Source organism: Melospiza georgiana, chromosome Z, assembly GCF_028018845.1.
Source record: "Melospiza georgiana isolate bMelGeo1 chromosome Z, bMelGeo1.pri, whole genome shotgun sequence".
NCBI lineage: Eukaryota > Metazoa > Chordata > Aves > Passeriformes > Passerellidae > Melospiza > Melospiza georgiana.
In genome coordinates this window covers 69,244,318-69,270,504 of record NC_080465.1, presented here as the reverse complement: position 1 = coordinate 69,270,504, position 26,187 = coordinate 69,244,318, and the positions used below count along the sequence as shown (strand labels likewise).

Sequence of the window (26,187 nt, the reverse complement as noted above, 5' to 3'; positions counted from 1 at the left end):
CACAAACTCCTCTCTGCTGTACCTCTCCACACCTGAGGCATCACTTCTGCCAGCCTGGTGCCTGGACCACAGGCACACACCTATTAACTCTTCCACAAAACCTGCTTCACCTCACCGCAGAGAAGGATCAAGCTGCTTATTATAATTTATACATCTTCTGGCTTCTAGCTCTGGACTCCCACAGCTAAACCATCTTTGTTAATCAGCTGGATCCCAGAGGCACTATCCTCCTAAACAGCATCCTGGGCATTGCTGTGAATCATTTACCAGGAGCAGCCTTCCCAGAGCTATTCCTCATTCCTTCTACTTTCCTCACAACCTAGAATTAACAAGCCCAAAGCATTCATATGATAAACCCTTTACTATGCCAATTATAATTATCTACAATATAGTACCCAGGAGATATTACAAAATAGTCACTGCTCTTTTACAGTGAGAAATGTTTGTTCTGGATACAGCTGGTGGAGACAGGCTCACCAGGTTATCTTTCTGCTGAGGTGGGAACTGTGCCCCTAACACAGACTTCTCTGACTTCTCAATAATCACTGGGATCATGAAAGAATACTGCAAGAGCACCTCTTTCCCCATCCCCACAGGGAGTCCCCATCCTCTGTCTCAAGACCAGAGTTCCCCCAGGGCTCCCACAAGCAGGCCAGCGGGGAGCGGAGCACAGTGAGTGATGTTCTCCCATCTCCAGTAAGTGCCACGGTAAGGCAGGTTAGCAGCCACAACATTCTCTTATAGAATGGTGTCCGGGAGGAACTTGTTAACTAGTGGTCTCTGTTCCTTTTTCAAAAGTTGATGAAGCTCATCTTAAAAGCAGTCACTTTTCTCACTCCCACTTTTCCAGCTGGAAAACTTCACTGTAGGGAGCCCTTCTCTCACTTCCAGCTTAAATTTATTTAGTCAGTGTTGCTCTTCTAAGAATGCTGGCCCTTAGCCTAAACTGTTTTCCCTCACTGGTATTTATTCCCATGATATTTACAGCAAGTAGGTAATCACAGAATCTCTCAGGATTCACTGTGCCAGGATAAACAAGACAAGCTTTCTCAATGCCTTCAGCAATTCACTCCCTGCTTATCCTAGTTGTAGTCCCTCTCTGCAGCTGTGCCAGTATCTACTCAGAACAAGGATGACCAAAATTGCATTGAACATCCAAAAATATATGCTATCATACCTCAGCATCTTTCTGTGCATGCTGTAAATGTCTAGGTGGGTAACACAAGGATACCACCCTTTCTTCTACACCGTTTCCACCAAGGGCTAAGATTTAGCCAGCCATGGGTGACACTACAGCAGCTACTTTGCCTGGCAGTCCCAGCTGATGAGATCCTGCCTTAACAGAGCATGGTCCCATCATCATGACATTACATTTTATACCACTGGATTTCATCTCACTTCTCCTGCAGGCATCCAGGTCTTGCTATATGTCACCCCTTAGCTTTCCTCAGTTACAATGACAGACTCTTACTTTGTGTTAGCAGCAAACTCCCTTATTTACTGCAGAATTCAAAGTCCTTACTGGCAAAATTAAAGACAACCAGGGTCTTTGAGGACAGCTACCATTTCTACAGTCTGGTACTTCTAACAAGTCCAACTTAATTTCTGATTTTCAAACTCCATTTCAGTTGATAATACGCTACTTTACACTTTACCAACTGCATTATGCATTATTTACCAGCTGCACCAGGGCATCCCAGGGGTGACAAACAGGTCAAGGGAGGTAATTATGGCCCTCTGCCCTCATGACACCTCACCTGGAGCACTGTGTCCAGCTCTCAGGTCCTCAGCACAGGAAAGACATGTACCTGTTGGAGTGGATCCAGAGGAGGCCACAAATACCATTGGTATGATCAGTAAGAGAGAGGTGGGGTTATTCTGCCTAGAGGAGAGAAGGCTTTGGGGAGGCATTGGAGGAAATAATATCTGCTTCTTTCATTCTGTTAGATAGTTCTGCTGACCTCTGAGCAACCCTTTCTAGCATTCATTACTGGCATATTTTGTAATCAAACAATAATACTCATCCTTTCTTTTAACTCAAACTTATAGCAACCAGTCTTGAAAAGTCAGATGTTACCATCAATAGCATCACAACATGACAGACTGCAGTCAGTCAAAAAGCTAAGTCAGACTCTTCCACATTGCATAGTCCTGAATCACTACCTCTAGACTACATCTGCCAATATGCTGTCTGCCTTGAGTTCAAATAATCTTCAGTTTTAGAGAAGGCAGTTGGGTCATCCAAAATAAAGCAGTTGGATAATTTAACTTCTATCCAAAATAAAGCAGTTGAACTTTCTCAGAGAAAAATTAAGGACAGATTCTGATTTATTTTTCCCGCAAAACAGTAAAGCATCCTGAAATGTGCCACAGTATTACTTAAACAATAGAGTCTCCCTGAAGAATTATATCATTCCACACTGTTTATGATTGTGCACACCATGTTAATTAATATTGTGAATAGTACTGCTGCTTTGCTGGTCTGGTGGTATTCACCTTCCAGACAGCAGAAAAAACTGTAAGTTCTAATAGTCATGAGCAAAGTTAAAATGGATATGGAGAATGGGACATAAAGACTGCCACTTGATCAACTGTGATACCAAGGGGCAGGCAAAAGCTGGATGCTTCAGGGCTAGACATCCACTGTGGTACTAAAGAGATGTGAAACCAAGATTCTGTAACCAAGAACTGCTGTTCCGTGAAACTCCAGCATTTCAAAATGTGATTTTGTTTCATATTAGAAAGCAAAACAAAAATTTTGGCCTTTCCACAAAACAACGTCCAAGAACTATTTTTGAATAAAAAAATGAAAAGCTGTAAATATAGAAACAGCATTAAATATTGCAACTAAGAGTGTAACATAAATCTAAAGACAAGACAGAACTAATAGGAGTGAAAATTGAAATATTTTGACGTGTTTTTCTAAAATAGACTTTTCCCTGGGTAAAAACACTGAAAGGAACATTCTTGGGACAAAAACAAAGAAAAAAGAGTAGACTTTTAAATACCTGTAGTTGTCAATAAAAAGTGGCATTGATGGGAAAAAGAAAAAATGCCTTTGTAATCTTTGGGTTGAAAAAAGTCACAGAAACGTGCACTTGATGTCACATCTAAAAACTAACAACTGGAGACCAAATTATTTACAAAGGAAATAAAATATTAAACAATATACCATTGATTCGATCTCGAATTAGCATTAACAACAAAAATTATTTGTTGATTTGGAGCACTCTTACTGGTTCTGATCAGCACTAAAAATAGGCAGACATTGTGAGAACTCTCAGGCTTCCAGTAATACTGATAACTTTTGAATTGATCTCATATTTTATTTAACAAGAACTCCACAGCAATGAACCATGGTTACCAACCACAGGGAAAGGTAGACTAAAAAATACATTATGTATCTTGTAAAAATTTACCAAGGGACTACAGAGGATGCATCAGCAATAAAGTAAAATCCCCATGGAGAGAAGAAAAGAGAGGTACTTGGTTGAGAAACACTTCAGCAAAGAGGTCATGGAATAACTGAACTGTTTGGGTTAAAATGGATGTTTAAAAGTCACTGATGTCCATCAGGAGGACTCTGAGCTGTTAACAACTCTCCTCTGGATATCTATCCAAGCCATGCCTCATTCACCAAAGTCTGCTCATCAAATCCATCTCTGATTTAGAGAGAAAGATGTTGTGGGGAACCACGTAAAAGATTTTACACAAGCCCACACAGATGACATCCCCTGCCCACTGTTTTGGTCATTCCATCACAGAAGCCTAGCAGGCTGGCCAGGCAATACCTGCCCTCAGTGAAGCTGTGATGGCTGTCTTGAATCACCTCCCTGTCCTCCCAGTGACTTAGTGTAACTTCCACGAGGAACTCTTTCATCATATTCCCTGGCACAGACGGGAGGCTGACAGGACAGAGTTCCCAGGGTCCTCCCTTCTACCCTTCTTAACAATGGGCACAATATTTCCCTTTTTCCCATTACCTGGGACTTCCCCGGACAGCCATGAATTTTCAAACACTATGGACAGCAGCTTGGCAGCTCCAACAGCCAATTCCCTCAGGACTTTAGGATGCATCTCATCAGGTCCCATACACTTACATACTACCAAGTTCCTGAAAAGAACACAGATCTGATCTCCCTCTTATAGTGATTTTCCTCCCTGCTTTAATGCCAATTCGCTCGAGATACCTGGGAAGAAAGGCTGCCAAGAGAAGCCATTCCCTTCTCCATCATCATAGCATTGAGCCATGCTGCTTCATCAGCTTAAGGAAAAGCAGACCTGCCACCTCAGCCATGTGTGGTGCCTGAGAGTCGTGCAGGGGCTCACGCTCATCTCGCGGGCTGCAGACCAGGCTGCACATCCATCACAGAGATGCTGCACTCCTCTTCCTCCAGTAAACCTCTCACACCAGAGGCTAACAGTGGTCAGTGTTGCCTAAGCACTTGCCTTGCATCAAAGACCAGCAGACAGACCTTGCACAGCTCTGCCTCAGCACAGACTGGGGTAGATCTGCAAAACCAAACCTCTGCCACTGTCACCCAGTGCACTGGGGTAACGAGTGTCAACAGAGACATTACTTAAGAGACAACACGAGTTCACAAAACATGGCCTGGAGAAAAACACACACCACTTCAACAAGCAGATGTGAATGTATCTCCAGAGATACACCCTCTCTTCTCACAAGAGCTGGGAGCAGGTATGGTCAGTGCTGGCCGTCAGCAGCAGAGGAATACAGAAAGTTACCGAGAAGAAATTAAAGTAACTGACCCTGGATGTCAGTCCATCCAATGCATTATTTCATAGAATCATAGAATATCTTGACTTGGAAGGAATCCACAAGAATCATCGAAATCCAACTCCTGGCCTGCACAAGACAGCCCCAAGAGTCACACCATGCGCCTGAGAGCATTGCCCAAACTTTCCCTGGACTCTGTCACATTTGGTGCTGTGACCAACGCCCTGAGGAGCTGTTCCAGTGTCTGACCACCCTCCAGGTAAAGAACCTTGTCCTGATATCTAACCTAAACCTTCCCTGACACAGCCTCATGCCATTCCCATGGTCCTGTCACTGGAGAACAGAGAGAAGAGACTGGTGCCTGCCTCTCCATTTCCCCTTGTGACAAAACTCCAGTCTGCTATGAGGTCTCCTCTGAGACTCCTCCAGGCTGAACAAGCCAAGTGAACTCAGCCTCTCTTCATACAGTATCTCCTCTAGACTCTTCAGCATCTTTGTAGCTCTCCTTTGGATACTTATTCTTGCAGTTACTAAAGGAAAAACAATGTCCTTCCAGAGCTGAAAAGCTGAAAAGTATTTTTCAAACAGTCCACTTGTATTTCTTATGAGAAATAGCTTAGAAGAAAAAAAACAAAACAAACAAAAACAAAACCAGGTGTTCATCATATGGATTAATACTTCCACAAATGTTCCTCAGACTGCTGAGCTCAAATGAGTGTGCTTTCCACCAAGAGAAAACCATTCATCTGGATTTACGTCTCTCCTGTTCCAGCACAGCCAGACACTAACAGCAGTGAAACGCTGTCTGATGGAGAGAGGAAGCCAGCAGCAAATGCCACCAGGCAAGAAAGATCATTATCAGCCAAATGTTCTGAGCTGCAATTAGCAACAGGCTCACAAGAACTCGTTGTGCCTGGTGTGAAAACAGGGCAAGAGGCAAGGCACTGCTCTTGTGTGCAGCGCCACTGCAGGGACCTTGCTGACATCTCTGAGCTGAGTCCTATCCTTTACCTCTAGCAGAAGGACGCTTAACAAACCGGGCACAGACGCTCCCCGTGCCATGTGCTCGTAGTCTTCATGGACACAGCGCCAGTCCTGGACAACACACAAGCACCTTGATGACATTCCAGCAACGAGCTTCAGGACCACCTGCCTGGCACCTGACAACAGCCTGAAACAGCACCCCTGGGTATGAAACATCCTTTCCTAAATCTTTACCATCTTTAAAAGCTGTCAACATTCTGGCTTCAGGCTTATATTTTCACCCTAATTGCCCAAACCCTAACCAGCATCTCACATGCAGCTGAAGTAGAAATTAAGCTTGCTGGGGTGACTGCTTGCAATAGTTTAGAGGAAAAAAGCGAATCTAATTAAAAAGAGCATGTGAGAGGAGAGAGGTGAAGAAAGGGGCTAAGGAAAGGATGTGACAACAGTGCTCCTTTAGCAGAGGCAGAGCCTCCTCCTGACACAGGGTGGTTGGCACAAGACCAACATAGCTGGAGGTCAGCTGAGAGAGTATGGAACGTCATGAGGAGACAAGTCCTCACTGTTTCAGCATTTTCCTCAGCCAAAAGCAGGAAACAGAGAAATGGCCCTGTAGTTGTTTTCTCTGGTAAGACATGCAAATCCAAGACAAATCATAATGACCTTAGCTCTGAGAAAAAAGCCTGCTCATAAGGAGGCAAGTTTCTTTTCAATATCCACTCAAACCCTGAGAAACAGCAGTGAACACTCTGGACAAAATGACCACTTTCCCATTATTTAAGCACTACCACAACTGCAGGAATCATTTGGGATTACAGCCTTGCCTCAGAGCTGTAATTTGAACAGGTCTCACTGGAAAAGCAAAGAAGCCAGTTTCAGACATCAGAGTGTGTAAATAGGTTGGGTTGGGGTGTTGATCTGCTGGAGGACAGGAAGACTCTGCAGAGGGATTTGGACAGGCTGGATCGATGGGCTGAGGCCAGTGGTGTGAGGTCCAACAAGGCAAAGTGCTGAGTCCTGAGCGCTGCCCTTGGGTCACAGCAGCCCCAGGCAGTGCCACAGGTGGGGGCAGAGTGGCTGGAAAGGACCTGGGGATGCTGGTGACAGTAGCTGAACATGAGCCAGGCTGTGCCCAGGTGGCCAAGAAGGCCAATGGCATCCTGGCCTGGATCAGCAATGGTGTGGCCAGCGGGGCCAGGCAGGGACTGTCCCCCTGTGCTGGGCACTGGTGAGGCTGCATCTCGAATCCTGTGCCCAGCTTTGGGCCTCTCACCTGGAAAAAGGCATGGAGATGCTGGACTGAGTCAGAGCTGAGAAAGGGTCTAGAGAGTAAGTCAAGTCAGGAGTGGCTGAGTGAGTGGGGTTGTTTTGCCTGCAGAAAAAGAGCCTCAGCAGGCAAAGTTTTGCTCTCTACAAAGCTGTACAGGTTGCAACATGGTGGGGTTGACCTGCTCTACCAGGCAACCAGTGACAGGACACGATGAAATGGCCCCAAGGTGCACCAGAGGAGGTTCAGGTTGGACATCAGGAGGTTCAGGAAGAACATCATCACTGATAGGGTGATTAGGGACTGGAACCGGCTGCCCAAAGGGGTGCTGGAATCACCATCCCTGGAAGTGTCCAGGAAACTACTGGGCATGGCACTTTATGGTACAGTTTACTTGTCATGATGGTATTCGGTCAAAGGCTGGACTCGATCTTTGAGATCTCCTCTAAGCTTTTTGAGTCTTTGATTCTAAATCCAAGTAAGAAGAGAATAAAGATCCATGGCAGTCCCTCTTTGCTGTTCATCAGCAAAATTAATGTGTCCATTACTCAAGATCAAGTTTCATACTTGATTTACTACACAACAGTGTCTGCTCACAGAACTGAGAGCGCAGGGTGCAGGTTTCAATACCCCACCATGGAAGAAATCATGCTAAGGTTCATCCTTTGTGCTATACCTCTGAAAAAAAGAATGTTCAATAGGAAAGTGCCTGCATCTCACCATGGCTCCTATTTCACTCTAACTACTTCGTCTCCTTCATATCTTAATACTCTTTTATGATATAATACATTCTGGATGACAGTTGCTTAGCTACAAAAACCCTCAGATCAACAGCTACAGTATTAAAATATTGCCAAAGGTCAAATCCCACTGTATGATCATTCAGCATCTTATAGATATGTCTTTTATTATTTTTTCTTAGTGTCTGAAATAAATACTGAAAGACATTTTAATATAACAGGCTGTGCTCTCTAGGGCAACTGTACAACCCAGGACAATACATGCAATTATATCATTATAATTCCAGTTAAATTCTTATTATAAACTTTGACTACATTAAGTTTGTGTACTAGACCTAGCTCTCCCCTCCCCCTCCAAAAAAAAACAATCATTCCTGGAGAAAAATATAATTATTAAAAATGTGCCTAAAAGTAAAGTTGTAAAGAAAAGATCAATAAAAGGAGGCTGGATATTTGAAGGATTTGTATTCATGAAACCAGCATCTTTCACAGTGACAGTGGCACTTAAAGAAAAAATTGCATTGCAGCCCACAGACATTACCGAATTCCTAGGGAAAAGACCGTATCATCCCTGCTTTAATGGAAGAAAAGCATGGGCATTTTTACAGCTTATGCAAATTCTGCATTATACAGAAGGTGATACATCAACAAGACATTTGGCCTGCCTGCCTTCACTATTTCGAGCCCCCCTGTTGCAGTGATCTCTTTGTACAATTGTGGCAGCAGTGTGCCAGAATCCCTACTGCTTCCTCTGCAGGCTTTATCCAACACATCTCTGGCTGTAGCCTGCATGGCCAACTGCTCACTCAGCCCACAAGGGCTACTTGCTTGCAAGCACAGGGAAATGTGTAAGTAAATTAATTGCAGGCTTGGTGTATCTGCTGAAAATGGATTTAAGGGGTTTCTGTCTCTAAGGCTCCTTTAACACCCTTCCTGTCTTAAATCTTTCCTACCAGCCAAGTGGAAATACCCGCTGGAGAAGCTGGGCATATGCAGGTGACTTCTCTAGACACAGTGTGGATGCATTCTCTCCAGATTGCATTTGAAAGCCCTCTAAGGTATTAGAGGCTGCTGAGAATTGCTCAAACCAATCAAAAATGATACAGCGTGTTCAACACGGTTTTACAAGCTGACAGGATTTTGTTTTGACATTTCTATTCACATCCTACCCCTCTAGGATCATGGAGCAGCAACAGAAGGTTAAAAATGGAAGGGGTTTTTTTGGAAGTTTGATCCAAACATATAATGAGCATGTTAGTTCTTGGAGAACTGTCCAGTTCTCTGCTTAAACTCTGACGAGGATGTGCATATAGATCTACTTATAAAACCCTATAAGTAAACTAGCATGGTTTGCAGCATGCAGAGCTAACACAACACAGAGACACAGATGTTGCCCTATCTACTGAGTTTGTTTTTGCTTGTGTTTATGTGAAACATCTTTGCTTTACACAAAATTATTACCAACTTGAACACCACCTTGTGAATATAGCTGGAAAAGCTTGTTTGTGTAAATCTCTGTGCTCATTTTTTCCCTTATAACTGAAGAGCAGAAGGATCAACCCATCAAGGAACCATTTCCTTCACAATGAGGTGGAAGCAGCCACACAGACCCAGGCCCAACATTAGCAAATGCATTTTCCCTGGGGTCAGCACTTGTTAGCATCTATTAGCTTTTGAGTTTCCTTAGTGATCTGAGTAATGCAGAAAGATCAAAGAAAACCCAAGTGACTTAATGAGACATTTGCAATTTCACTACAGCAGCCATAAAGAGTGAAGTGTGAAATCTTTGAGACAAGTAGATGTTAGAGACAGCTTACAGCAGTGAGGCTGAGAGAATTAACATTTCCTTTTTTGTGATGAAAAGTACTTGCTGCTGTCTGTATGTGCAGGGCCACACTGTGCCCAGAGTGCAACGACAGGAAAACATAAATATATTTACAAGTAGTCACACAGCACACACAGTAACAGTAAGCAGGTGTTTTGATGCCCAACAATATAAAACTCATAAGCACACCAAGCAGAGGGAAAAACTGTGAGACACCAGTACCTGCCTCAAGAAAACATCAGAACAACTACCCCAAACAAACAACCAGAAGCCAAGCCGCTGATCACAGATGTCACAATGGTGGTCACCGCGCCAATCTTCTTCCTCCACCAAATCCCACAGGCTACTACTGGGTATGTTGACAAATACTTTAGCAAAGCCATTAAAAAACTGTGCTCCTGTATTTTGTGACAATTTAATACTGTTCCAAGTTCATGACCAGAACCATCAGACACAACTACACAGCCCTTCCTGTGGGAATGCTGTACTGAAATTCTCATGCAGACAGATGGTCCGTGATGAAATGCCACTACCCATACACAGCCCATTGGGGGTTTCATTGTGCTGGCCTGTAGACGTGGTGGATAGATTCTTCCAAAGAAATCTCCCTGTGCTGTTCTGTGTGCAAAGCACGGTGACTGCCTGTTGTGTAGAAAGACTGGAAAAGTAATTAAGCACAGTTTGAGGAAGAACAGGAATACTAAGGATTTGTCGGGATTGCCCAGAGTTCTTTTGAATAGCTTGCTAATAATATACCAGAATGCCATTGTGTGCCTTCTGTGGTCAGGAAATAATAACCAAAAAAAGAAAGGAAAAAAAGGAAAAGCCAGCTGCGTCCCAAGGCAAACATGTGTGGTCAGGCGTGCTTGTACCACACACATTAGCGAGGGACTGAGGCTCCCCTCACCTCCCAGCTAAAGAGCTGACACATCAGCTTCGAGTCCTAAAATTGGAACCAGCTCACTGGAGCCTGCTCCTCTCCTGCAAATCTATAGCGGAGACAGACATCAAGGTTACAGTCAAGAAGGATGCAGAAAATTAGAAAAACATAGTTGCCATTTCTGTTGTTTTTCTTTTTCATATAAAATAGTTTAAGAATGACATCAGTCAATATGGAGTGCAGATTAAAATATGATCAATTCCCACTCCTCCTGTCACACAGAAACTCAAAAATTCAGCTGACGGAGGTGTGGCACCATCAGCAACTGACTCAAAAAATCCTACTTCTGGCAACTTCAGGAATCATTTTCCACACAATATCCACTAATCATCTAATATCCATACCCTAGCTAAATCTGACTCTCCTTAGTTCATGACTGTACCCAGAGATGGATTTTCTCCTGACAGTTACTGTGGCCTACTTACCACCCCTTCTGTTAATATTGTGAATTGGATGCTTTGCCTCCATTTCAAAAGGTTTTATTCTCATGTGCAGGACATTTTTTTTTAAATTTGGTTTGGTTGCTAAGGAGGAAGCTTTAGCAGGGTAGGCAAGGATTTAGTCATATGTGAGCCACAGGGAACATTATCCTTAGAGATTAATTTGGAAATCAAGTGACAATTGGCAGGGTATGTGTTTACTTTCTATTTTTTGAAAGCTTTACAAGTACCACAGGATTTCTGCATCCTCTGAAGGAGATCTATTCTTCTGCGACATTAATAAACGACAGAGACAACAAAGAGAGTATCACACTTGTCTCAAGTGTCATAGATAAAATTAGCAATTTCACTGCAAATCAGAAAGCAAACTAGATTATTAGGAACAGTTCTACACTAATCAAAAGGGTGTCTCACAACCACCTTTCAGATATACTGAAGGCAGCTGCCTCACTATGAAGTTAATTCAATGAGCACAGCAAATGTAATTCATTTGGCATATATTGTTTGCTAATCAAAGAGCATTTCTTGGCATCTAAACTGCATGTGTGACAGAATGTTAAGCTTGGAAACACATTGATAGTCCTCAAAGTTTTTAATCAAATCCAAGAAACATAATGTGCACACATGCAAGCAATTCTCCTCATTCAAGTAGTGAAGGTGAAATCTGCATTACCAAGTGTTGTTACACTGAACTGTGGTCCTGGGAAGACCTTACAAAAAATAGCTTTGCCCTCACGTATTTGTGCAGGACAGAAAGCTTCAAAACTTTTAATTTCTCCTTCTTTCTAATTACCATACCACAGAATACTTACTACCTGTTATGACAGCAAACTTTGTGAGCAAACATTATCAGCAGAAAACTCCTGGTATATCTTCACTGAATTGAGTCTTAGGAGCATGAAAATGTTTTGGGCTTCGGATTTTTTTTTTTAATCGACGTTATTTTGGGCCTCACAGCTTGCATACCTGAGCTCTAGGGAACAGGCTATAGACTAACATCTCTACCCCTTCTGAAATATATTGCCTTGGAAGGCTTCTCTACTACAGTGTGAGCGTGGACCTCTACCATCACAGGCAATCACGATGAAAAGCCATTAAGCCAACCATTTGGCTGAGAGGAATATTTCACTGTGTTCTTTCCCAAAGAAAGCTGCTAAACAGCAGAATGGAGTCCGGATGGGATTGCTGTATGGAGTCTGCTCACAGATTCCCTAGTCCAATGGATGCTATGACTGAGGGAAACCATGCTCTGCCTCTAAGGCAGCCACTGCTCTTCAAATCATAAACAATTTCATTATTAAAAACAACTTCAGAGATCAAAACCTGACATGTTTCATTGTATCTGAGGCGATCTACACTTTGCCCTATTTTCAAAACAAAATCAATATGTAAAAGGCCACTGTGCAGGTGGAAAAATAAAACAAAATAAATTACTACATGTTTTATTCAAAATGCAAAAGGAACATTTCTTAAATGCAATTCTTAATTTAGGAAAAAACCAAACCAAACAACAAACCCTCACATCAGAATTATTTGAAAAATTCAACCTTATTCATTTGAATTCAGAACTTTTAAAATTCAATGAGAGGGAAGAACCCCATCCAAGTATGGTTACAAAACTGCTTCCAAAACCAAGATAACTACATTCTTAATGTAAGGCTCTACACCACCATTTCTTAAAAAGGAGAAAACAGTGTAATGTATAAGTCTATGCAGTAACTGGCAACAAAAGCACATATGTTACCCACCTGGACACAAAGATGGGATTTGGTCTGGGTATTTATTTTGAAAAGAACAAAATAATATTTTTACTGAGTGATGGTTCAAGGTGACAAACATAGCACAGCTGAAACGTATGTCTTGTTACCTTTGGTGTGGATATTTTTAAGCTACTGAAACATTAAGGCAGGGTAGACTGAAGACAACTGTGCAAATTCTACTGTGAAAATAGTACTTCATCTTTTAATTGCTTGCCTATTTAGTTTTAACAGAATCTTCATAAAATGAGGAGCACTTCTGAATATATTTGATGTTTACTTTTAGAGCAGTTAACTCAAAATACAGGCTCAGTTTCTATCAATATTATCATAAATTTCAAACCTACATATTATCATATCAAACCAATATTATCATAAATTTCTTCCCACAGTCTATTTTTGTTTTAAAATAAAAATTAAAAATGAGATGCCATACTTAAGACTAAATATCGGCCTTGGAGATTATTTTGAAGATCCATTTCTCTCAAAAGTGCTAAAAGAATTATGCAAAAAAGGAAACAACTTTTCATGTAGAAATGTGACTACACACTTGGGGACCATGTGAAAAATATCAGTTAAAATCTGGCATAACAACATTTCCATGTTTTTCAGCCCAATTACTTATTGGCTTTTGAAGGTAGTTATAATTTCAAGATTTGCTGTTGGGAAAGGAACACTGAGAGTTCAATGGCTCTGGATATTCAAAACTCAGTCAAACATTTTCAGCATCTATTTCAAGTCCTTGCTTTACAAACAGCTTCTAAGAAGCACATTAGAAGCCAAAGATGAAGAAAATGAGGTTTGATGGCTATTTTATTGATACAAAAAGCTTTAAGAACAACCTGTTAGCTTCCTGATTGTCCTACTTCATGTTCTAAAGAACACTCAGGAAGATGTTTACCAGAGGAAAAAGTTCCCTAACAACAAGGTGTTTATCGGTAAAATCCATCAACAAAGCAGTGTTTTAGTGCAGAGAAGTGCTCTTCAGACTCAGGAGAGAGGGAGACTCCCCAGCCTGATGGAGCCCCTAAAACAGAGATGAAGGATATACCAACAGCTGCAAGTGCAGTCACACAAGTGCTTCTAAATCCCGTTCCACTGCCTGTAAAACCTTCCAAGTCAGTGTTTTACCATGTCAGGTGAGGTTTTTACCTATTTTTTCCAGTCAAGAGCTGCTTTGGAAAACTGCCGTAAAAACAGCTCAACCTTTCCCAATTATGAGGCATGTTTCCTTTGCAGACACTGCAGTTTTCAAGGAAGGGGTTATGCTCCCAACAGACCTTCCTGTCACAGGCACATCCCTGAAGAGAGCAAAACATTAGCAGGACACTGACCCTCATTGTAATTTTTTTACACTCTGCAACCCTTCTTTATTTTCAAGGAGAAAAAGAAAATAGCTCTTGCATCCTGGCATTAAGCTTCAGTTTTCCTACCAAGTTGTCAAGAACACAGTCACATATATATACCTTTAAGCTCAAAACTGGCTGTGATTTATCAAAGTCAGAATGGTATAAATAATGCATGTCTTGCACAGGTGGCTTTTTTTTTCATAATAGAACAACTAATGGCCTGTCAACAAGCTATTCCATATACAGAAGCTATATGATAGTCTGCCATCTCTTTCCTGTGTGGTAAATGAAGAAAGACTTCAAGGAGTCAAATTCTCTCTAATGCTGTCCTGCTGTCTTTGATACAATGTGTGATGGTACAGAGACAGAGAAACCATGCATCTTTGCATAATGGCAAATCCTGCAGCATCAGGCTTTGCTGACGAGCCAGGACAAGTTTTTTTTAAATCCAATATCTGAAGCCTGATGCACAAACAAAAGATTACTTAGATCATACAGATAGATTTGTCTAGATCATACAGATAAGATTTTCCAGTACAGAAATCCTAGACATGATATTCAGTGATTATGGTAAGAAACCACATTTGGAAAACAAAGCAAATAAGCAAAACCTGCATTCAGAAAAGAAGAGAAGGTTAAGCCAATAAGGCTTATTGGCAGATTTTCTTTCAAGATGCAAAAGTTTGTCCCTCAATGTGTTTCTCTTTAAATATTTTAGGATTATGCCAAGTTCTGACTGGCCCACAGTAGCATGGAAGAAATGCATCTGCTAGAGTGCCTTTAAAAGGAATTGGAAGAACAGCACTACCAACACACATTCAGCACAGTCAGCACACCTTACCAGCCACAAACTCACCTCTCTGTGATTGTTTCTCTGAGACCACTTGCAACCCCTTTCACCACCGTACTAGCCTTTGGTGTCAGCACTACTTGAGATATGAAAAAGGAGCCTTTCTTTCTTCTTTCAGTGATTGATGCCTGCAGGAACTGAATCAGCTTTTCCGTATCTGTTGTGTTTGCCCATGGAGCTGGCATCATCTGGCCTGGCCACAGGAAGGCCACCTCGACGGCCACAGGACTGTGGTAGAACACGAGCACTTGGTGCTCCTTTTCCCACAGGTACTGGAGGCTGACTTCATGGGCAAATATAGCAGGACACATTTTGTTTCCGTATGTGTCCTTGAGCATCTGGACAAGCTTTTCATGATGGCATTTCTGCATCCCGTAGAAATGATTGAAGTCCAAGAAGACCACTTCCTTTGGGTGCTCAGAGAGAAACGCGTTGATCTCCTCCAGACCTTCCTTGACTTTGGCACTGAATAAACCGTGGGCGAAGTAGAGTTCATTGTCTGGGTCTCTGGGCTTGGTGGAAATTCTGAGATCAAAATACCGTATACCTGCCCCCAGCTGGCTGGTGAAGTTCATGGTCTGTGTAGCCAGCCACTTCCTCATCAGCTTTTTAGCCACAGTCCCAAAAAGTGACACAAAATTCTGGACCGTCTCTGGCTGTTCAGGCCCAACTGGAGAGGCTTCATCAATGTAGAAGCTAAAAGAGTCATGAGACCCTAAAACACAAGACAGAAAAATTATAAAAAATATATTAAAAGCCTTTAGTGGGTTTTTCTCAATGAAAATAATTTTTTGACCTCTACCAATACCCACCAACTAACCCTCACACCCGTTCCCTCAACAAAGTACATCTGTCTGGCAGCATTTGCCCCAACAACGCTTTGTAGGAGCTTGAAAGAAAGTCTGTTTCACTGCTTGTCTGGATGCTCAGTCACTCTCTTCCAGCTCTTACTTATGCCTTTAGGATCAATGAACCCAGTGGCCTCTGAAGATCAAAGCAATTCTGGTAGCAAAGCAAAACAATAAATCCCTTGAGCCAAGGAGGAGAGTTTGGCCCTGCACACTGAATTGTGCACTGTTTAGTCTGTAGAACCAAAGGAAAAAACCAAAACAAACCAATATCTTTCCACACATACCTTTATAGTCAGATAAAATAGGAGTTGGAAAAATGTCAAAGAACATAAATATTTTATGTTCTATCTTAAATCAAGTCTCATCTGGTCATACACAAGGTTACTAAATGGTTTTCCTTCTTAAATTTACTTCTAAAATTCTTTACTTTCTTTTGCTAAATAAATACAAGACGTAGAGCGAAGAACAGCATTGCATTCCACTGATAAAATTCAGAAACTCAGACAAAAGCCTCAGCATTCAGACAAAAACTCAGCATTCAGACATCGACATGAAAGCAGTTATATGGAGTTATAAGCTGACCCTAGGAGATGCTGAACCATTACCCTGCTGAACACCTGGTGTTTGCACCTGGCAGTTTGCACAGAAACACTGTCCAGCTGTGCGCAGAGCCACACTCCTGCCATTCCAGCCATAGATGGTTCTGGTCAGACTGGCAGCAGCAAGCAGGTCTGCTGCTCAGCCTGAGACACACTGCTTGCAAAACTCCTTCAAAGTCAGCAGGACTTGGATTCTGCAAATGGACTCCAGTACTAGGTGCTCAGAGATCCAAATCCCACATCAAAATGAGTTCACAGCACTGGTCTTGTCTGTCACCAATGCTTTTGCAGGTGCTTTTCGAAATTGCTTTCCAAAGCACGCATGCTGTAGCAAGTAAGTATCACAGTAATGAAATTCTGCCAGTCAGTCATTTCTGAGAGTGATGCTACTTTACCTGAACTGGAATAAACCCTATAAACTGAAGCAGCAGCTATAACATTTTCTTCTTTAACAACAAATGGAGTCATGACAAATCATCCTAGACTCTGGCTTGGATTTAGCTTTGTTTAATTGAGAAATGTCTTGAAATTTTGTACACACCTACTTCTCCTGGTTGCCTCTTTGAACTGCATTTTGCTTTAAATATTAAATAACTTTTCCATTTTGATGAAGCTTTCTACTGCTAGGTGTTGAAGTGATAATGTATTTCTTGCAGCACCTGATTAGATCACGCAGTATCTGGTTACACATTGATATCCTTGGGGACTAGATCTGCATACAGAATTCTAATGGTAAAACAAATTATTAGAGCAATGACCTGTGTATCAACAGTATTACAGGGAAAATCAATGAGATGCATTAAATGTTCTGCTCAGTGTAACCTGCACTAATCTAGAAATCAAAGTAAATCCAGTCTTGTTTAAAACAAGGCACAGCCACTGATGTTAGGAAGGGATGGATTTTGCAAACCCCCCCTTTGTCCATTGAAGCCCATTTTATTTTTGTAGAGTTTTATGCCAGATTAAGTACCTGTGTAAACCTGATCAACTGATTAGAGCAGTAGGCTCAAAATGGTATTAAGACTAATTAAACCATTTGTCTCTGATCTTCTGGTCTGCAGACATGGGCAACCTGAAGTTGCAGAAAATGCAGTAGCTAAAGTTGACCCCAGCACTGCCAGTGGGCACATATTGGTTTAAAATCCTTCTTAAAACTACTTTAGTCAAGAAAAGCAGCACAATTCCAATTCTCACAGCAGAAACCAAGGTGAACAACCTGTCAACAGGTACCTTTTAGCTACTGGTGATGCAAAACACAGAGAAGTGTGTGTGTGTGTTTGTGTTTGTGTTTGTGTTTGTGTTTGTGTTTGTGTTTGTGTTTGTGTTTGTGTGTGTGAACATCATAGCTAGAAATACCTGAACACTGCAAGTTGGACAAGTCAGAAAAATATTTTTTCCTCATTAAAGTCTTTGTGCACATATTTGAGCCTAAAAATAGGTGTTTCTATGTGGATGGTAATGAGAAAACCGCACAGTGTTCAGTGAATTTTCATGTTTTGTAACCCAAACAAGGAAGCCCTACAGCGTAATACAAAAAGGAAATAAGGCTTATCTTGGTTGATGAAAAATGAAGCAGAGGTCAGCTGTTCAAAAGTATGTAAACATTCCTCCTGAACAAAACATACAGCAAATATTTTGTCTTTTCATATGTATAACTACTTGGAACAGGTCAATTAAATATTAATTTTCATCATGCACTCATCTATATTTCCTTTTGCCTTAATCATGCCTTGTTGTCTCAGATAGTTTACTGGTGTAACTCACAGAAATTCAAAATCCTTACACTTAGCAGAGTAAATTAGGGTATAATCTTTTCCACTGTCATGCCCAAAATCACTATATTCCTGGTAATGAGGGAATCCTGTAAAAACATGCTTTTGGCAACCATGTTTCCTTCCAAATCTTTCTTTTGTGCACAGGGACATTCCCCTCCTACATTTTCACTGGAAAGTGTTTTTGCAGGTTCTCCCTACCACCAAAGTTCAGCCTCCACGAAGAGAGGACACAGGTTACACTTAGGAACACAAATGCTATGATGCCTGCAATCTTTGGAAGGTGGCAGCCCTTGCACATCATCTATCTCTGTTATGGCAGGTCTGTCCCACAGAGACTTCACAGTCTGAGACCTGGAGAAGCAAAGAGGGCAAATTACTCATCCCAAGTCATTCAGGGAGCAAAGGAGCAAAAGAAGATATTCCTCTTATGTGCAGACATAGTTTCTCACCATGCACACTGTTTTCCCACTATTTCAACAACCCAGCCTATCCAAGAAGTCAAGGATGAAGGCTCATGGATCAGCATGATGGGGATAGCAAACGAGGGGTAATGTGGAATGCACATACTATAGACTGCCCAGTCAAGAAAAGAAAGTGGATGAAGCCTTTAAACAACTGGAAGAAGCTTCATAACTACGTGTTTTCATGGGGTAATTTTGAGACATTTGCTGGCAGAGCAGAACATCAGAGTGAAGGACATTCAGAGAGCACCAGAAACTTATTTTTTCTGCAGATACTCCTTTTAGTAGTGAAGTTGCACTGCTGGATGTTGTATGAATTAAGGAAGAAATTGATAGGGACATAAAGGCTGATGACAGCCTTAGACTGAGTGACTACAAGGAGAAATAAGAATTTGAAATACTCAGGAAAGCAATGAAGGCAAAAAGCAGAACAAAGATCCTGGATTTCAGAGCAACTGTCTTGGCTTGTTCAGGAAATTGGTAAGTGGTAGCCTGGAAGAACTCAATTACCTTAAATGCCAAGGGACTCAGCAGAAAGGGCTGAACTTGGAAAGCAACTTCTCTAAAGCATATGAATAGAGTATGAAGAAACAAGGAGGTAATGCAGGAGGCAAGTTTGTCTGGAGGAGTAACTTCTGAGTGGCATCAAACTTAAGAAGCCACTACAGAAGGTTTTAGCAAGGACAGATTGCCAGGGAGGAACAGAGGACAAAGGCACAGAGGGAGTTAGGAAGGGCACAGCTGGGAAGGGAAACCTGCAAGGAATGGGAAAGGCAACATGCAGCTTCTGCTGATATATCAACAACAAAAAAAAGCACAGAGAAAACGGGTCCACTACAGAACATGGCAGGAGACCTGAAGGATGGAATGCCATCCAGAGGGATCTGGACAGGTTTGAGAAGTAACCCATGAGAATCTGATGAGGTTTAACAAGGCCAAGTGCTGGTGCTGCACCTGGGTAGGAACAACCTCACCATCAGCCCAGGCTGGGCATGAGCAGCCCCAGAGCAGCCGTGCCCAGAAGGGCTTGGGGGTGCTGTGGGTGAGAGGCTGCACATGGCCCAGCCATGGCACTCCCAGCCCAGAGAGCCAAACGTGTCCTGGGCTGCACCCAGAGCCCCGTGGGCAGCAGGGCAGGGAGGGGATTCTGCCCCTCTGCTCTGCTCTACTGAGACCCACCTGGAGCCCTGCATCCAGCCCTGGGCTCCCAGCACAGGAGGGACAGGGACCGGCTGGAGTGAGCCCAGAGCAGCACCTTTGATCATAAAGATGATGAAAGGGCTTCTTCTCTGAGGACAGCATGAGAAAGCTGGGGTTGTTAAGCTTGGGAAACAGGAAGCTTCTGAATAGCAGCTTTCCAGTACCTAAAGGGGTTTTATTTAGAAGAGAGAGAGCAAGTTTTCAAATGGACAGCCACAAAACTAGGAAGAACAGTTTTAAATTAAAGAGGAGAAATTTAGATTAGATGTCGGGAAGAGGGCAGTGTTACTCAGAGGGCAGTGAGGCACTGCATCAGGTTGCCCAAGGAAGTTGTGGATACCCCATCCCTGGAAGTATTCAAGGCCAAGTGCTGGATAGCATTTGTAATCTGGTCTAGTGAAACATGTACCTGACCTCAGCAAAGGAGTTGGAAAAAATGACCTTTAAGATTCTTTCCAAGTCAAATCATTCCATTATTCCATAAGAAATTACCAAGAGACACCTAAAGTGTCTACACCAGCCATGACTCAAAGAACAGAAGTGGTCTGTTTCAACCACTGAGACACTAAATTTTCATAAACTGGATATTAAAGAATAAATTGTGCAGTATCACTTAGATTGCTAGAAATCCCCTGCTAGAATTTTTACTAGGGAGAACTGTCTACTGTTTTCTTTCCTGGATTCCTGTAATAGGGCAATTGGGAATATTTAACCCACTACCACTCACTATGGACATATTTATGGTTTCCCTGGAGGGCTAACCCCCCCATTTAAAAAGTAATTGGGCTTCGTGCTGAAAGAAGTCCCTAAGGGAGAATACATTTTAGTTCAGAATAGTTTCTTCAGTCTCTTGGAGATTTACATAGAGGCATGGCAAATCTATTTTTGGTGGCTAAGCTTAAATATATCATTCACAAAGCCAACAAGTATACGTGAACTTTGCCATGCCTTTCCTTGCTTCCCTGTCATCTCTGGCCATCCCTTGGCAAATACAGCCTTGTAAACAGCACCTAGAATTGAACAGCACCTAGAATTGAATGAGCAATATCCTTCCAACAGCAGCTATCACACCCTGATGATCCATCAGAAAAAGTACCAGAAAAAAAACCACAAACAAATAGAAGAAACAATTCACAGGTTTTAGTATGTTTTAGTCTTCCTCTTCTTCCATGGATCTCTTGTCTCTATGCTAGGAGTTATCCAATAGCTTTTGGAAGTGGAATTTTTACTAGTACTTTGAGTGTCACTAAAAGCTTTACCTGTGGTCTTTCTGTATTTAGGAGATGTCATCCCTTTGTGACTATTGCTGAAATATCACATGCAGTGCCACATAATTCCTTTAAAGACATCCTTATCAAAGAGGGCTCTACAGTGACTGACAGCTGGTAACATGTTTCTTGGATGGTGTAGAGAATAGCTAGAACAAAGCCCATGACCTCTGGTACACAGGAGTTCAATGGAAATGTTCTTGCAATCTCATTTGGTCTGTTCTCCCTGTCTTTTTTGACCTTAAAAATCAATCAGCCAAGGGAGAAGCCCTATGAATTGTCAGCTAGTTGCACTGCCACTTCAAGGAACAGCAAAGCCTAGTCATGAACCCTACAGTTAATGCACCTCAGTACTGTGTTCTGCCTTCTTTTTGAGATGGCTGAGTGCTGCTCTCTTCATCAAAGCCACAGCACATCTCAGGAAGTCAAAAGGCGCTGCCAAGATCAGTCCAGTCCCCTTTAGCTTGCAAACTGCTTGGGTGATACCAGCTTTGTTTGATAAAAACACTAAACAGGCAAACAAAACCAAAACTGGAAGAAACAGAGAGATTATAGATTGCCCAGTGTCCAAGTGTCCACACAGGTAACTGCCTCACTTTCCAGCTGTTCTTCCAGTGTTCATCACCAGCAGTGCGTCCCTGACCCCAAGTGAAGGTCACAGCTTAGTCACATATTCACACTCAAGAGTCCACAATCTAAAGGCGTGGGAAGAAAGGTAGACATTACCTCTGATAAAGCAAAAATCCAGATACTGAACAAGTCCCAAGAACAGGAATACTTGCATGATATTAAAAATTGGCATACATGTACATGTATACAGCATGTATAAATAAATATACTCCTGTCCTCCAAGAAATTGCAATCTTCTGGTACTTGTATCCCATTCTGCCTTGAAAACATTGGTTACAATGTGTGAAACAGTGAGGAAAGGAAATGTTTGCTTCCTTCTTGCCCCATAACTTCCCAGAAGTGACAGCTCCCCCTGCCTCCCCCCGCATATTCTCTCCACCACCAGGTGAGTTCTGGACCAGCCATTGGAATTGCATATAAAGGTAACTTGGACCCTGGTCCTGTGCATGAGAATACATCATTGGGAGTCTGGACTGTGCTGCTTTATTGAGACTGTCCTGCAGACAAAAGGGACAATCTGAGAAACCAGGCAGGAGCGCAGGCACCACCATGCAACCATTTTAATGTGGTTTGCTTGCACGGGTGAGCTGAACTACTTTGTATTGTATTTTGCAACCTCTGCCTGGGTTTCTAATGCTATTTCTGCCATGCATGGAACTCAGCATTACCCAGCCAAAGCCCCTCAGCTGGAGCCCCTCAGTCCATATCAAATGTCCAAGCACAACTTTAACAGACTCACCAGCTAGTGGACTGATCTAGGACACAGCCTAGAACTGCATGTACAAAACATTCAAAACCCAGCACAAAGCATCTGCTTCTTGTTCAGTGTGATACAGAATAGAGAGTTTATTTTCAGGGATTCAAAGAACAGCTCAGTTTGGAAGAAAACTCTGGAGGTCATCTGGTCCAATCTTCCCTCCTCCTGAGTGAAATAAAGAAATATATGCAGACTTGACAACAGATCATTGAAGACTTCTCAAAAACACCTTGCTGAAGCAGCTCCTTAGCCAGGAAGAAAGAAGAGCTGGTAGGCCATCAGTCAAGAAATGGCATTCCATATCTAATGACCAACTTTCATACCTGGAATGACTTTGTTTTGTCCTCCCTATAAAAAAAAGAAAATTTTCATGCAACAAGTGAGGATTTTAAACAATTACTTGCTCTTGTTCCTCTTACATGTCCTTATCACCTGTGAAATACTCTTGAGAATCATTTTGGTTTGTACTTTTGAACATGGCTATACTTGCTTCCACGGGGAGAATACTACTGTTGATATTGCCAGTACCCCACGACCATGATGAACTGCTCCTCACTCAGGCCAAGGTTGTTACTTACCATTTGAAGCTGTTAAGAAACAGCTTATAAAATATGGCAGTGCCTGCACTGGGAAGTGTTTCTGGTCACTGGACTGAGCCAAGATCAGTGCCTTGCCTAAGCCCTGCTTCTTTCCCATAAAGAACTCACTTCTCAAAAATAAATCAGGTTGGGAGGTGGGGAGGGATCTGCTTGGTATTAAGGCCCTAGGTAGCTAGTAATTATCACAGTATGACAGACAAGCTTGGCTACAAATCTGATTAGATTACTCATTATTCAATTCATACTAATGTTTGGTGTATAGAAAAGTACCCACATGCAATTTCTCAAAACTTCCCTCCTGCCAACAAAAAGACCAGCTCCCATTCCTTTTAGAACAATGTATCAGTCAACTCCACTTTTCATATTCTCAATACTGTGTTGAAAAGTAGAGAGAAAAAAAAACCCCAAGCTGTAATTATATTTCTAGCTCTCCAAATTGCGCGAGCACATTCACAATCACGGCCACCACAAGCTTAGTTTTGCTAAAGAAACTGTTCTTTAACAGAAGTTTAGCACATGCTGCCTTCCTGAGAGTTTTCCTTCTTACTTACTAACTTCTTTACTGTCCTGTAATTGTTTGTGTAGGGTGAGATGAAGTAACTTTTCCTGAGACACTGCCAAGTGCAGATAGCCTCCCACTTCTTCCCAGGCAAACCACCTCCTGACAGATTTCCTTGGAGGTTTCATGCAGCCAGCACTCAGAAGGCAGCATGGTGCAGCATCACGTGGACAGCAGGGACTTTCTAAGAGTCCCAGATGGTGTATTCTAAAAGCTCACCTTTAAGTGAATAACTAGTTAATCAAATGCAGATCTAAACAAGGCAGATATTACACAGGCAAATGTAAGATTAACACAGCTGAGAATCAGAAAAAGGGCAGCAAGGCCAGGACACAGCACAGGGAGGAGAAGGCTCCTTCTCCTTTTTGCCCAGCACAGCAGAGCCCTCGCCCAGGGCTGCAGGAGCAGCAGGGCAGCTCAGGGCAGCAGGCAGGAGTGGGGCAGCAGTGTTGCAGTGCGTTGCAATTTCCTGTTTTAAACTTCCCAGTCCCTTCCCAGGTGTGGCAATACCTCCCTTCCCCTTCCCCCTCGCCCCCGGCTGGGTTGTCAGTCAGTCTTAAATATTCCAGCAAGGCCATCGTGTGGTTGGTTGAGTTTAAAGGATGCCGTTTGGGCCTGGGTGTCATTGGCCTGTCTATGTGTCCCTCGTCCCCTGAGACCCTCTCTCCTCCCACCTGGTTGGTGCCTCACCTGTCCCTTCCCCTCCCCCTGTCCCTGGGCTTAAATTGAGCCAGAACCATGTGCTCGGCATTCTGTTGGAGCTGATATTAAGATTCAGACATCTGTGACCATGGAATAAAACTCTGGATATTAACCCTCCCGCAGAATCCATCTCCTTTTCCTCTTCACTGTAGCCTGAAGCCTTTCCACCCGAGGTAAACTGAGTTTCTACAAGCCCGGACTTGTTACAGCACCCAGCTGCAACATCCAGCCAGCCAAAAGAGTTTCTGAGGTGAAATACCACAGTTGCCTCCTTTGGCCCAGCAGCAAGGATCAGACGAGCCCAGGCACAATCTACCTGGTAATATTGGGATCCTATTCCAATACTCAGGGCAGCAGCACTGCTCTCCATGCCCAGAGCACTCCCCACTGCTCATCCAGAGCGAGTCAGGCCACCAGAACTCCTGCCAGCACTCAAAGACAAACAGAAGTGTGGGGAACATTTTTGCATTATACATGTAAAAGTGGAAAGGATCATGCTGAGGGCTGAGAGATTCAGCTGGGGTGTCTTCTCCACTGTTTTTTTTTCCAAATGTGGTCTAAACATCTTATCTGTACGCAGAAGAAAAGGTGAAGGAGGAGGGCAGTGATACTATTTGTGCATATACCACATTAAAAAAACACCCTGTTGAACATTTGGGCACTGCATTGAAAATTTTAAAAAGTGCAAAAGGCTTTAAACTTTAAAAACCTGCCCACAACAAGCCATTTAAAAAGTTATTTTTATTTGTTCAGTCAAGCAAAACTGCAAACATGATTTCACAGTGTTTTGTGAGCAGACACAAAGCACAAATTCTGTAATAGAAGAAGGTTCCCTTCACCTATCAGGCTAAAACACAGCAGAATTCATGGAAATACTTCAACTCAAACTTAAAAAAAATTAGTAAATCAGATCCTCATTTTTGGCAGAGCAAGAGTGAAAAAAAAAATCTAAGTTTCTAAAAATAATCCTTACATTAGAAATGGCCAAGCATCTAAAACATATGGTTTAAGGTCATCAGAATTTATAACTTCAGCAGCAGACTGGACACACCACCACAGCTTGCATGGGGCAGGTCAAGTGCTGTAGCATGCAGAGTGGCATGGTCTTCTTGTTTATTTGTTTCCATATATGGAGATTGTATAGAATATTCTAGATCACATAAATTAGCATCACATATAACCTTGTATTTTATGCCCAACTATAATTTGAATACAAATTAACTACCTAATCCCTGGGAAATCAAATTCATTGGGGCAGAGCTGTAGCTGCTATCTATTACCCAAAACCCACAAATGAAAATTCTTTTAAGTCTTTACTTTTCTGTGAACTGTGCAAACAAATCTAGTATTACATGTTTTCTTTTCACTCTGCAAGCTCACTGCTGCTCTGATGTATGAGATCTCTATCAGATCTCACATTTTAGTAAAAGACTAGTCTCAGAAATACCGTAATAGCTATTTTTCATCTTAATTTAGGGCCAGCAGACAGGAATGTGAAAGAAGGAAGGAAAGAAAAAGGGAGGAAAAAATAGCAAGAGATATATCTGATTCTAAGCATAAAATTAATGTGCCAGGAATAGTTTGGGGCGTATTTTGTTCCAGCACCAGCTCAGTCTGTCTGAGTATGTCATCAGCATCCTAGTCATATCTCCTGGGGCAATCAGAAGCACTAGAATTGTGAGCCAATAGCTTTGGGACTAGTGAGAGGCTGTGATGATCCCAGGCAGCTTCGCTGAGCCTGCAAAATGGCATCTGCCAACAGTGAGCACCTTCTGACCATAATTCTGGTTCATGATCCAAATGCATTGGCAGAAAAGGCTTGAAGGACAGCATGCACCTGAGAAAGCTCCTAAAAGAGAGAACGCTCATATTTCTATCTCTCCATGCACACGAAAA

General features: G+C 42.4%; 1 protein-coding gene across 2 annotated transcripts in view; it reads right to left on the bottom strand.

Moving 5' to 3' along the window:
• Window positions 1–26,187, bottom strand: part of PLCXD3 (phosphatidylinositol specific phospholipase C X domain containing 3) — an 80,740-nt gene that overhangs the window by 17,994 nt on the left and 36,559 nt on the right. For both annotated transcript variants that reach the window (XM_058044193.1, XM_058044194.1), the window contains exon 2: window positions 14,897–15,605. In XM_058044193.1, the coding sequence (XP_057900176.1) occupies window positions 14,897–15,605 (709 nt within the window). The remainder of the gene's footprint in view (window positions 1–14,896; window positions 15,606–26,187) is intronic.